Here is a 13820-nt window from a genome sequence, read left to right on the forward strand (position 1 = left end):
TGAGCCATACCAAGCTCTAGAGTTCCTTAAACTCCAAGAGTATCCATGGAAGGGACCAAAACCACCCAAATATGCACTCAAACTTGAATCTAGAAGAATAAGTGCAAGGTTATGAACTTTATACCTTCAACAACTCAGAAATCTGAAGAGAATGGTGGATCCAAACTTGCTCCTTGTTCCCTTGCACCAAGATGAACCTCTCCTTTCCCCAAGCTTTACAAAAATCCAAAGAATAAGCTCTATATCAAGAAATCAAGCCTTCAATCAAGCATGGAGGCTAGGGCATCCTTTGGAAGGGTTGGAGGCTAAAGAGGAGGCCATAAACTTTGAGTTTAGGTGCTTAAATATGGAGGAATCTCTAAAAATCATGGGTTTGGGCTTCAGCAGCTACCACGTGGTGACACCCCTCCTTGCCACATTATGGCGACCATCAGATGTGCGAACCATGCATTAGCCATGGCACGTCGTGGTACTCCATTCACCACGTCGTGGCATAGGGGTTTGTTTTCCTAAAAAACTTACTTTTAATCCCTTAAGCCCTCAACCGATCTATCCTGGAAAACGGGTGGTATATAATCTTATTATTCTATTATAGATTATTCTACCAGAATATAACAATAAATAATGCATTTTTTGGAAGATCAGTGACCATTTTTCATCTCCATCTCACACACCATCATCCAACCTTCAGGCCCTTGATCACCGTGTTCCTTTTCATAGATTCTATGAGAATAACTGTATGAAGTCGAATTATGTAAAAATGAAATTTTGTGAAAATGTTTTTATATGACAAATAATAAAACAAACTTTAGTAATTTTAAAATTCTTTGAGAATGCTTTTATATGATAAATAATGAAACAAACTTTAGTAATTCTGATAGAATGCACACCACATGTTTAGAACCAAGTAACACCAATAACCAAGTCAGAATGCTCTTTTTGTTCTTCAAGAATTTTAACATAAAATTATGTTTTAGGTATTTCCTGTCATGCACCATATATAGACAGATATAAAAAAACATTTTGTCAAATTCATTTACCCACATGAATTCTTTCGAAACACATTAGCAAATAAGGAGGTTGAATGCTTGAGTATGACTAACTTTAACCTATAGCTTATCCTTCAACAATTTAATTGTGAAGTTAGTAAAACATTTTATAGTTCACAGATAAATGCAAACACTAAATCACAATTGGAGTAACCTGTAACCTTAACCTATAACTACCCTTTAACATAAAACAATATATATTTTTCAAAAATCAATGCAAAAAAAATCACAAAAAAGGTTGTTTCAGTTTCAGTCATAAACAAAACATGTCATACAAGGCTTTATTTATGTATTATGATTCAAAATCAGAAAGATAACAACAAATTAATAAGCTTTTAATTTGTACATGTTTATAAGAAAGATCATTGAATTAACTCTAAATAAAATGAAATTTTGACTTCGGTCTTATTTAAACATATATTCAAAGGAAATACAATAAAATTATGAAAATAAGATAAGACAATATAGTTATGAAAAAAAAATTGTTGAATATAAAAGTCATAATTGATAACTTGAAAACCATAAAATATGAAATCGAAAAGGAAGAAACTTGAAATTGAAGTGCATGATTCGACCTAGTTTCGAGAGATCAGGTTGCGTCGTACACTCTCGTTTCCACCTCGCCACCGACGAATCTCCTTCCCATCGCCATCTGCTGTCACCGCCACCCTCACCGCCGCCAACTCCAGCTGTATCCACAACAGGTTCGTCTATCTCTCTCTCTCTCTCTCTCTCTCGTTTTTTTCTTCTGATTTTGCTTCGCTTTGATGCTCCTGTCGACTGATTTATGATATTGCTCTTCACAAGACGCCCTACCACTTCGTTTTTTATTATTATTTTTTTTCACTTTGCACTTCGTTTTATTTCTTTCCTAGATATTGCTCCTATTCGTTTTGTTTTCCTGATATTTTAGTTGCTGATTTTGTGTTTATTTGTTGAGATGGGTTATATGTTCATTCATGACTGAAATCTGTTTCTGAACCTTGATGAACCTTGCTGATTTTGTGTTTTTTGGGTGAAATAAATTGCTGAAAATTTGTTCCTGGTTGTTAATAATGTGTTTATTGTTCTGATTTGTTCCTCTTTATTGATTTGGGCTGAAATATGTTGTGAATTTACTGAAAATGGACATTTTTATCTTTTTATAAATAAAAATATTGAGTTCATAAAAAAAAATAACATAAGGATAAAATAAAATGGTCATTTTTTATCATTCAACACTGTAATTCAGATGATCCAACCAAAAAACATTTAACAATTCAGATCTTAAGATTTCAAACCCTCTTAGAAATTCAGACTTCTTAATTTTTCAGATCTTAAGCATTCAGATCCTGCCATTCAGACATCCTATATTAATAAACTGCTCGATTTTCATGTTGTTGTTGCTTAGTTTTGATGAGTTGCTTCAGTTCGATTTTGGATAAGTTAAAATTAGAAGAGTGATTTAAAATAAATGACAGCAACAATGGTCAGATAACTTCTTAAATCATTATAATTAGATAATGATTTTCAGTTAAAAGGATAAATCCCTCTGCAAGCAACAATGGCTGCTTAGACAAAGAAACTACATACATTCGGTTGTCTCAAAAAGTAATTTAAATCATTATACTTGGAAGATATATTCTAGGTTTTATAAAGGTTTCAATTTTTGTGATTCTATTCATTATAATTGGATATTAAAGCTTGCATTTTGACATCGCCTCATTTGTTTACAAAGCTTCATTTTGTGCTTATGGGATTGATAAATTGTTTTATGTCTATATATGGAAAGTATTTGTTTGTAAAAGCTTCTCTATAAATGGTTTGATTTGTGTTTATAAAAGCTTCATTATAAATATTTCTATAAGTTATTTTATAAATGATTTTGTACACAGAAGGTTAAAATGATCATTTACTCAGATTCAACTAGTTTATTCAAACATACACTATATGGGAATTTCCAATTTAGGGTTTTCTTTTTGCTAACTATTATATCATATTATCATCTGTCTATGTTTTGCATATACTTAAAGTCAATTTGTGTTTATTTTTGTATCTTTCGGATTGCAATTTGGGGTCTTTTAGTCATCTTGAGTACTTAGATATGTTCTTCTTCTTTAGCCACTTGACATGAAGAATGCCAAATAACCTATCGAATTTTAAAAACTTAAAGAGTTGTTTTTTTATGGAGAAACTCGACTCATTCTAGTTTCTAGCTGAAATTTTCATTTTTATCAATTTAACTGATCAGAGACAAAATATCAAAAAACTGATAAATGTAAAGGTTTAATTAACCAAATCTGATAGTTTCAGGGCAAAATTAGCAGGAGGGTCAAACTTGTCAATATTAGTAAAAGAAGTTTTGTGATTTTCCACCATGGGAGAAGAAAAAGAAGCTGAAAATACTCAAGTTTCTGAATTATCCACAACAGAATTAGAAGAACAAAATGAAAACACATTGAATTTTCTTGATTCAGTGGATAACTATCTCATCTTGATTGAATCATTAACTTCCACACTTCGCCAGGTTTTGGATTCTTGAAATTTTCAATCAAGTTTTGATTATTCCATTAACTCATCTAAAAATTATATTATAAATACACAATTTGTATCTCTTTTTTTTTTTTTTTAAATGATATTTATGTGAATTGAGATGCAGGGATGGCTGGAGTTAGCTAGTGCTAGACATTCAATGGGAGGTTCACGTGTAAACACTGCTTTGCTTACTCTTAAACAACACTCTGCTGCTACAAAAGTAGAAGTAAATTATGACAACGGTATTTCTTTACCCCTTTCCTATCTTTACAAGGGTAAAATGGTAAATTCTTTCACTTGGGAGTATTGCAATAAGATTCTCACAGATGAGGTGATATGTAAACATTAGGTGGATTATACTTCCTTTGTCAACTTGACATGATTTTATAGAAACGTATGATTATTTAGTCAAATGTCTAAAATGCCCTTTAACAAACTAAACCTCTTCCAACAATCTGTAATGCTAAACTAAAAGCCATTCATTTTAGCTTGAAATTTTCGTGAATTAGGTAACATTGAATTGTTGCAACTTTTTATTATTGTTACTCTAGAATTTTTGTTCACAATTGTTATGTAGATTTTCTTGTTTACAGTTGTAAGAAATAATTGGTTACTTCCTTTCTGTGTTTAGGTGGCTCAATGAAAAAGTCACCACATTTGACTTTATGCAAATGGACATCTTCTGACAAAAAAGACTCGTCTTTTGAGAAAGAAAACACTGACAATAAAGATTCAACAAAAGAAAGCAATGAATCTGAAACAACTGCATCACCACATAGAACAGAAAACCATGTGAGTGATTAAATTACAAGATTTTCTTTTTTTTTCAGATATTATTTTAAATCTCAAATTACTATTTTTTTCATTGTTATCGTGATAAAATTTTGTTTTATTCCACAAGATTCTCCTACTTTGCTAATATTACAAGAAAGGTGTTTCATTTGCTTCTCTTAAACTACACCAAATCATACTCTTTAGTTTAACAAGAATATATTTTGACACTAGTTAAAGTGTCTAAAACGCCTTTCAATGATATGGGGAAATAGGAAAATCTGCGTGACAAAATTAAATCATATCAAAAAAGGAAATTACTAAAATACCCTTTCAATGCACAGCTTCAAAAAGAACGAGGGAAAGTACTATCAATGTTTGGGGGTTTGGTTTCTCCTAAGCTTCGGGCTTCTCAACTTTCATTTGAGAAAGGTAAAAATCACACTTTCATTTTTATAATAAATTGGAAGAAACTTTTGCTGTTGATTCCCAATGTAAAAAAATATAAAAAATTACTGTTTCTTGTTTGTTGCAGCTCTTGAAACACTTGTGGAGATAGCAAATGTACGTTCATCAATTCTTGGATCTCATCATGCATTGTTACAACACAAGGTTAAGGATACGAATAGCACTGAGGAATGAAAAAAATTGGCCAATTGGGTTTTAACTAGTGTCCAAAATAATTACACACTATAGTTTTGACTCCATTTGTTGTCCACTCTTTTATATTTGTCTCCTTGGTGATTGATATTTGTAAATTAACACTTTTGCTATTACTTAGTTGGATGTGACTTTATTAAACTATTATTCTGTCAATATTTATATTCGTCTTCTATGATATGATATTTAAATATGTTTTATAATAGTTAAGGATATTCAGCATCTATGTGGTTGGTTGAGTTTTAATATATTTTGATTTTTGGTTATTTAAACCACAACAGTGTAGCAATACTGAATCATTAGAAATTTGAAGGTCAAATTCTATAATAACTATTGTAGTTTGGATGTATTTTTTGTTTAACCAAACAAAGAATTTTTTGTTGTTTAACCACTGAAACTTTAAGATGCAGGAGCATCTGATCACAGCCTCCTATTGGCTGACTTTTTTATGTTTTAGTCAATTATTTAGTTGATTTGTTTCCCATTTGAATTATGTTAACATAATAAGAGATTTAGTGGAAGATAATATTTGTTTACAGAATATATCTTTAATCTAAATCTTAGGAGTATTTTTTAGGAAAGTTGAGCTTTTTTTTTTTTTTTTTTTTTTTTTTTTTCAAGGTTATAAGTATTTTCCATGTAGCACGTTGAGGGGAGGTTTATTATTATTATTTTTTTTTATTATCGATAATAAAACATCGACACTTTCATTGTTCTCATTTTCTTCTACCTTGTGATTTTCTGGCCATTTGATTTTGCTAGCTTTGGCATCATTTGGTTTCAGAGTACAAGTTATCTCTCAAATGGTCGGACGTGGTAGACGTGATCCTCCTCCCCGTAGATACGCCGACAGAGGCAACAAAGGAGAACAACCAGATCCACGAGATGTTGAGATCGAAAGGCTATAACTGTAACACCTCGAGATTCAGGTGCATTTCTTTAATCCTTATTTTTTGTCAACTGGTCATGATTAGTTCTTGAGTGGAGGGAATATAGCAAGTGAGTACGTTGGGCGTACTGGAGGGGTACGCTGCGCGTACTCATGCGCTTAAATTGGACACGGACTCGCCAAGGTACGCTGGGCGTACCTAGAGTTACGCCGGGCGTACCCGGCTCAGGTGCAAAAACCCTAATCCGTCTTGTGCACTATTTAAAGGGTGCTAAGGCTCATTTCTCAGCCTCCATATCAGTGAGTGAAACCCTAAGAGAGAGCCTCCCATCGTCCTTAGTGTGTGAGAGTGTTGTTGGAGCTAATTGTGCTTTGGTGACTTAGTGAAGAAGAAGGAAAGGAGCTCTTGGAAGCTAAAGCTTGAGGTGCCATTTTGGATCTGAGATCTACAGAGAAAAGGGCTACACTTAGAGGTATAAAGTTCAAAATTTCCTCTTCTTTTGGTTGTTGCATGTGCAATTTCTAGGGCTAAAAACCCCAAAGGTGGAGACTTTATGAGTGTAAAGTGCTCCATGGTCCGAGATCTATCCCTTTTCAGTCGTATTAGTGATTTAGAACCATAAAGTTTCCATCTTGGATGTTAGTTTGAGGTCATGCTTGCGTAATAAGCCTTCTAGAGTTAAAGGATGGAACATTATGGGAGTTGGTGGCTTGTTCAGCCATGCAAAGGCTTAAAGTCATCAACTTTATGGATTAAGAGGCTTAGATGTGGTCAGATCTAGAAATTGGACGTGGGACTTAACTGTTTAAGACCTTAAGAGCTAAGGGGGCTGAAGCTGGGGAGTACGCTGGGCGTAATCCCAGTACGCGGCGCGTACTGGGTGGCGTTCCCCGATTCTGAGATGCAGTCGGGTACGCTCAGCGTACACATCTGGTACGCGCAGAGTAACCCGGAAAGTTGACTTTTGGTTGACTTTTAGGGTATGGTCTATTGTGGGGCCTTTGAGTTATGAGAGGGGTAAAATGGTCTTTTACCCTTCTCAGAGTGTCATAAGAGGACATAGTCTAGCCTTTGAGAGTTATATTAAACAAAGTATTTATTTCATATGATTAGGCGGAGGCTAGGCCAGCGTTTACCGAGTCAGAGGTTTACCGAGATACCAGAGGTGAGTCTTCTCACTATACTTTACCCGGTGTGGTAACAGAGTTATGTGACAGAGTACTATAGAGTTATATACCAGTGTATTTGCATATTATTTATGTGTTGTGATTTATTGTGATATGTGATATGCATGATTCAGAGTTACAGAGTTGGGACTTTCGGATCCCTAGAGTTAGGGCCAGAGGGCCCACAGAGAGTTGGGGCTGGAGGGCCCCACTGAGACACATTGACCAGAGGGTCATGATAGTTAGTTTTGTTTACTTCTTTTTATAGTTTATTTTAGCATATTTCATTCATAATTTAGATAATTTCCATGCATATTTTCCATTTTGTTATTTTATGACTATTTCGGGTACTTTCGAATCTTGTGAGCATAATTACAGGTTTTCGGGTCTAGCGGAGCGGGAGTGTTCGGGACGTATGGGAAGCGATGAGATTTGATAGGCAAAAAGGATGTTAGGCTTGGTGATTGTGGAGATTATGCATGGAGCGAGCTTGATGGTTATTTGAAGGCTTGGAGAGAAATAAACTTTAAATTTGCAAGATGCGGGAGTTTATTCAAGCATACGTAGATTTTTAATCGGGAGAGTGCACGAGCTTTGGAGGATTTGGAGATGTCAAATTGGGCTTAAAATGAATAAAAACTTGAAGAAAATGGGCTAGGAGGTGATTGGATTCGATCTGGGCTAGTGGGACATGCTTTGGAGGCCCAAAATCTCAAAGAAGCCCATGTCAGGCACCACCCGCGCAACCCACCCGCGCATCAGCACGCGGGTCGCGCAACCTCCTGCAGGGGCAATTTCGGAAATCCATTTGGAAGGCTATTTGAGGAAGGTTGGTGCCCATCTTTTGGAGACTCTTGGACATCCGATTTTTGGAGATTCTCTCTGGAGTTTTGAAGACTTTTGAAGGCCATAAACACTTGAAGAACATCATATTTTTACCTCTTGATTCTTGCTTAATGTTTGGTACAATTTTCTCTAACTTTGTTTCTTTGTGTTTAGCCATGCTTGGCTAAACTAATATTGGTTGACTTTTGGTTAATCCTTTGAACTTTTGTTGAATGTTGAAGAATCCATGAACATGTTCTTAAATCTTTATGGGAATGTTTTGTGTTTTAACATCTTATCACTACTTGTATGTTTTAGTTCATGAGTTTAAATGTGTTTGTGGTGATTAGTTGGCTAATTTCTTGATTAAGTAAAGGATCCTCAAATTAGCAAGCAACAAATGATTTTTGTGTTGTTTTTGCTTCACACAATCATAAAAACATTTCCTCCAACATGGTGGTGAAAGCATTTGACCCCTCTTGGATTTGGTGACTTTTTGGTTCTTAATGCTAGTTGACTTTCACTAATTACATGCTATTTGGAATTAGTGACTTTGACTAAGGAAATTGTTATGAGCTTCTCTAGCCATTTCAACAATTAAGAAAAGTCTAGGTAATCTCAAGCTTCTTGGATTACTATAGCCAAATTAAGGATTTAAATCAAAGTATTGCACCATTGGATTCTAATGATATGTTCATCAAAAGTCAAAGTGAGGAAACTTTAAGTCAACCATCTCTCCCTTATTGATTTTACATCAAACTCTTATTTTTGTTGCATTTGTCTATTTAAATCATAGTTAATTCTAGTTTGTTTCAAGTATTTCAAAACACCAAAACCCCCCATTTTATTTTTATTGTCATTTTACAAGTATTTTTACAAAGAGATTTTTCATAGAGTTATAAATTGAACCAATCTCCGTGGATTCGATCCCTTTACCACTATACACTATTTTAGTGTGTAATATTTAGGGTTATTATTTGTGTTGGCCTCGACAACCACCAGGTCAACAGAGTTGCAGCCTCAAGTGGTTATTATGTATTAGAGTGGTATTTTGGGAGAACTCACTAAGCTTATGCTTACAGTGTTACGTGTTATGTGTTTCAGGTGCAGCGATGACCGCGGGAAGGCGCCGGCTTGATTCATACACACACATGGGATTTTATGTATTTTGATCTTGGGAGATAGTTTGTGAAACAAAGACACGATACTATAACATTTAATGAATGAATGAGTTTGTAAAAATGTGTTTGGAAATGTGAAAAATTGTTTTAATTTTTTACGGTGTTACAACAACGAGTTCGGGAATTGGAGATACAAAAGGAGGCTCAAAACCAAGATTCTCAATCAGAACACAACCTTCAAGATGACAAAGAGAGGGACGTGAATCCGTTCGGTGGGGGTTTCCAAGGAAGGAACGCATATGAAACTTATCAACGGAATACCCAGAGGCAACACTATGATGACCTTTTACGAAACTTGGGAATGAAGATAGAGATCCCTGAGTTTGATGGGAAAGCACATCTCGACGATTTCATAGATTGGTTGAGCACCATAGAACGGGTCTTTGATTTAAAGGATATTCTCGATGCCTTGAAAGTAAAACTTGTAGCCATTAAGCTAATGAAGTCTGCTTCACTTTGGTGGGAACACGTGAAGAAACAATGCCAACAAGAGAATAAATCAAAAATCGAAACATGGTCGAAGATGAAAAAGCTATTACATGGAAAGTTTTTCCCAGTAAATCATCATCAAGAAGCCTTCTTAGATCATCATAGTTTAGCCCAGAAAGCGTCTTCTGTTGAAGATTTCATTGTTGAGTTCGATCGACTTAGGATGCGAATAGGGCGTCTCAACAAATTTGGGAGCTCTAAGTAAAAAAAAAAATGGGGCCCTTCAAATAAGCCAACAATTTTGAACTTGAGACCATTAGTTATATAAACTAGCACTTCTACCACCAGGCCAAGCTCCAACTTGTTTTTATAATCCAAGAAATACGTATATATACATATATAACAGAATAAACTTTAAAATTGAGGGCACTTTAGAATTGGGGGCCCTAAGCCCTTGCTTAGTTTTGCAAAGGGTAGAGCCGGCCCTACATGCGATGTTCTGTTGAGGAAGAAGAGGAAAAAATTATTGCACGTTTTTTGGGAACCCTCAAACCTGAGATTGCTGATATTGTTCACCTTCAACAATATTGGACGTATGTTGATGTATTTCGTTTGGCCTTAAAGGTTGAAAATAGTTAAGTTAAGAAACAGAGGAAAACTTGAAGCTAACAGGTTTGTGTCGTCCTCCCGTTCACCATCGACACAACAAAGCAAGGGAACCAACTCTAAAATTGACACGCCAACAGGTATTGCAGCCAATCCACCTGCTACACGTGTTTTTCGATGCTTCAAATGTCAAGGTGTGGGTTATATGGCGAGGGAATGTCCAAACAAACAACTGGTCACTTTGGTGGGGGAACCGACCCTGTTTATGATACTGAAGGGAAGGATGAAAGTGATGGGGAGGAGATCGAGGTGGTGTATGCTGATCATGGCAATGCTTTATTTACTAAGCGTGTCCTAAACGTTGATGTAGAAAAACAGTAGATGATCGTTCTTGGTTGCGCAACAACATTTTTCGCACCAAATGTACATCAAAAGGCAAGGTTTGTAGTGTCATAATCGATGGGGGCAGCTGTGACAACATGGTGGCAACAACAATGGTGGAAAAGTTAGGCCTCAAGATGGAAAATCATCCATAACCATACCGATTAACGTGGCTCAAGAAGGGGAATGTTGTGAAGGTAAATAAACGTTTTTTAGTTCAGTTCTCGATCCAGAAAAAATATGAAGATGAAGTCTGGTGCGACGTTATTTCCATGGATGCGTGCCACGTGTTATTGGGAAGACCTTGGCCATATGATCGAAAGACCAAACACAATGGTTTTTTGAACACATAGTTTCAAGAAGGATGAAGTTAATATAATGTTGGCACCCCTAGACACCAGGGATAGTAGTACTGGTGACAACTTGTTTCTCTCCAAAACAGAATCCATTAGGTTAACCAAACTCATCCCTCAACCTACCATTTATGCTTTAGTTGTAACAGAGGAAAATGGTTTTTCCTCAACTGTTCCAAATCTGATCCAACCATTACTCGATGAATTTAGGGACATCTTCCCTGAGGATATTCCACCTGGTCTACCTCTTATAAGGGAGATACAACACTGCATTGATTTCTTACCCAGTTCCACTATTCCAAACAAGCCCGCCTACCGTATGAACCCAAAAGAGTTTGAGGAGTTACACCGACAAGTCAGCGAGCTACTCGACAAAGGACTAATATGAGAGAGTATGAGTCCGTGTGTCGTACCAGCCTTGCTAGTTCCAAAACAGGGGGTACCTTTCACATTTGTATTGATAGTAGAGCCGTGAATAAAATCACGATTAAATATTGATTCCCTATTCCGCGTTTCGATGATTTAATCGATCAGTTGCATGGGTCAACGATTTTCTCCAAGATTGATTTACGGAGAGGGTACCATCAGATTCGTAAACGACCTGGGGATGAGTGGAAAACCGCCTTTAAGACACGCGACGAACTGTACGAGTGGTTGGTGATGCCCTTTGTGTTGTCAAATGCACCAAGCACTTTTATGCGGCTGATGAACCATGTTTTTAAACCTTTCATAGGTCAATTTATTGTTATTTACTTCTATGACATTTTAGTTTATAGCCAAATTGTCGAGCAGCATGTATCACATCTTCGAGAGGTGTTTACAGTCTTGCGGGAGCAGAAACTGTAAGCCAACGGGAAGAAGTGCCATTTCCTAACCAATGAAGTTACCTTTCGTGGCTACTTAGTTTCAGGTGATGGGATTCAGATGGATAATTCCAAGGTTGAAGCTATTACGAGCTGGCCTACACCCACTACGATCCATGATATTCGTAGCTTCCATGGGCTAGCCTCCTTCTACCGGCGTTTCATTCTAAATTTTAGTACCATTATTGACCCTATGGAGGAATGTATGAAGGGTGGGAAGTTTTCTTGGACTAAAGAGGCTGGAAATGCATTTGAAGAATTAAAACAGAAGGTTACACAAGCTCCTGTTTTGGGTTTTCCTAATTTCAACGAGGTGTTTCAAGTTGAGTACGATGCTTTGGGTCTTGGTATACGCGGTGTTCTAAGTCAAAATCAAAACCCGATTGCTTTTTTCAGCGAGAAGTTCAATGAAACGCCACAAATACTCTACCTATGATAAGGAGTTCTATGCCATTGTTCGTAGTTTGGAATATTGGCGACATTACTTACTCGCTAACGGATTTATTCTCTATTCTGACCATGAAGCCCTCAAGTATGTCCAGGGACAGCAGAAACTCAACCCTCGCCATGCCAATTGGGTTGAATTCTTGCAAGCTTATTCCTTCGTTATTCGACATAGGGTCAGGTCGTTAAATACTGTTGTTGATGCTTTAAGTAGACGTCACGTGCTCCTTTCAGAAACGAAATTCTAGGTTTGTGGTTTTGATTCATTCAGGGACTTATACTAGGATGATCCAGATTTTAGAACCATCTGGAATAGCTGCCACGACAAACCCCTTCACGACTTCTCAAGACACGATGGTTACCTCTTTAAGGGTGCTCGGTTGTGCGTCCCTGTGAGCTCGTTACACGTTACAGGACTCAATTATCAATAAAAGCCGTGCTGGAGGTCTTGCGGGTCACTTTGGCAGGGATAAAACCTTGGACTTAATCCATGGTCGTTTTTTTGCCCAAGATGGAGCACGATGTTGCTCGTATAATTGCTCGATGCCGTGTGTGCCATGTGGCCAAAACCCACCACACTGGTGCGGGCCTATATACACCGTTGCCTGTTCTCATTGCCCCGTGGGAGGATGTTAGTTTGGATTTTGTCCTATATTTACCTCGAAATCAAAGACAAAAAGATCCGTGATGGTTGTTGATTTTCAAAAATGACTCGTTTTATACCCTATGCTAAGACTTATGATGCCAGCCAAATTGCAAAATTGTATTTTTCTAAAATTGTCAAGCTTCATGGAGTTCCAAAGACCATCAACTCGGATGGGGATGTTAAATTCGTGAGTCATTTTTGGCGGACTCTTTGGAAAAGTATGGGTTCTAAGCTGCAATTTAGTAGCTCTCACCATCCGCAAACGGATGGCCAAACCGAAGTTACAAACTGGAGTTTGGGGAATCTTTTACGGAGTCTTATTGGTGATAACCCCACGTAATGGGATTTAACCCTTGCTCAGGCTGAGTTTGTCTATAACCGTTCCACGAACCGCACTACTGGGTTGAGCCCGTTCATGGTCGTATACGGTCGAAACCCCCTTACTACGCTTGATTTGACACCTATTCCCCTGGTTGACCATGTTAGTGTTGAGGCGGAAAATCAATCACATCATATCAAAACTCTCCATCAAAAGGTTCGTGATGAAATCATTAAACATAATACGACGTATCAAAACCGAGCAAACAAGCATAGGAAGCAAGTTGTCTACAAGGAGGGTGATTTGGTTTGGATTCATTTGAGAAAATAACGTTTTCCATCCGGTCGTTTTGGGAAAGTTGAAGCCCCGTGTTGATTGTCCTTTCTGAGTGCTCAAGAAGATTAATGATAATGCCTATAAAATTGAACTGTCTGGTCATTACAACATGTCAGCAACTTTTAATGTTGTTGATTTATCGCCATTTCGGGAGGGAACAGTTGAAGGAGCACACTCGAAGGCAGTTCCTTTTCAAGGCATGGAGGATGATGCAGGAGCATCTTATCACAGCCTCCTATCGGCTGACTTTTTTATGTTTTAGTCAATTATTGAGTTGATTAGTTTCCTATTTTGAATTATGTTAAAATAATAATAGATCTTTAATCTAAATCTTAGGAGTATTTTTTAGGAAACTTGAACTGTTTTTTTTTCTTTAGAGTTATAAGT

At 36.7% G+C, this 13820-nt stretch overlaps 1 protein-coding gene and 1 long non-coding RNA gene across 3 annotated transcripts; both read left to right on the top strand.

The window, feature by feature from the left end:
* The first annotated feature begins 1603 nt into the window (after positions 1–1603).
* Positions 1604–5135, top strand: LOC145085921 (coiled-coil protein). 2 transcript variants are annotated; one of them, XM_079023612.1, is made up of 6 exons: positions 1604–1753; positions 3342–3555; positions 3688–3805; positions 4195–4355; positions 4679–4766; positions 4870–5135. In XM_079023612.1, exons 2-6 carry the CDS (start codon positions 3406–3408, stop codon positions 4974–4976), a joined length of 624 nt encoding a protein of 207 aa, XP_078879738.1. In that variant the 5' UTR covers positions 1604–1753; positions 3342–3405; the 3' UTR covers positions 4977–5135. The 2 variants fall into 2 exon arrangements, with proteins under 2 accessions (XP_078879738.1, XP_078879739.1); XM_079023613.1 differs by having other exon boundaries at positions 1614–1753; positions 3336–3555.
* A 649-nt stretch (positions 5136–5784) lies between these two features.
* LOC145090224 (uncharacterized) lies at positions 5785–8166 on the top strand. The gene is made up of 3 exons (XR_013701442.1): positions 5785–5923; positions 6268–6356; positions 6998–8166. It is a non-coding gene; the product is annotated as an uncharacterized LOC145090224 (long non-coding RNA).
* The last annotated feature ends 5654 nt before the right edge of the window (positions 8167–13820 follow it).

The sequence above is a fragment of the Lactuca serriola genome, chromosome 2 (genome assembly GCF_051521515.1).
Source record: "Lactuca serriola cultivar US96UC23 chromosome 2, Lser_US96UC23_V15, whole genome shotgun sequence".
NCBI lineage: Eukaryota > Viridiplantae > Streptophyta > Magnoliopsida > Asterales > Asteraceae > Lactuca > Lactuca serriola.

What these genes read in the sequence shown, in the direction of transcription:
- LOC145085921 (XM_079023612.1), top strand. Translation starts at nt 3,406, where the DNA reads ATGGGAGAAGAAAAAGAAGCTGAAAATACTCAAGTTTCTGAATTATCC. An exon ending in TAACTTCCACACTTCGCCAG is followed by an intron (nt 3,556 to 3,687) that starts GTTTTGGATTCT and finishes ATTGAGATGCAG; the next exon opens with GGATGGCTGGAGTTAGCTAG. An exon ending in AGAAGTAAATTATGACAACG is followed by an intron (nt 3,806 to 4,194) that starts GTATTTCTTTAC and finishes TTCTGTGTTTAG; the next exon opens with GTGGCTCAATGAAAAAGTCA.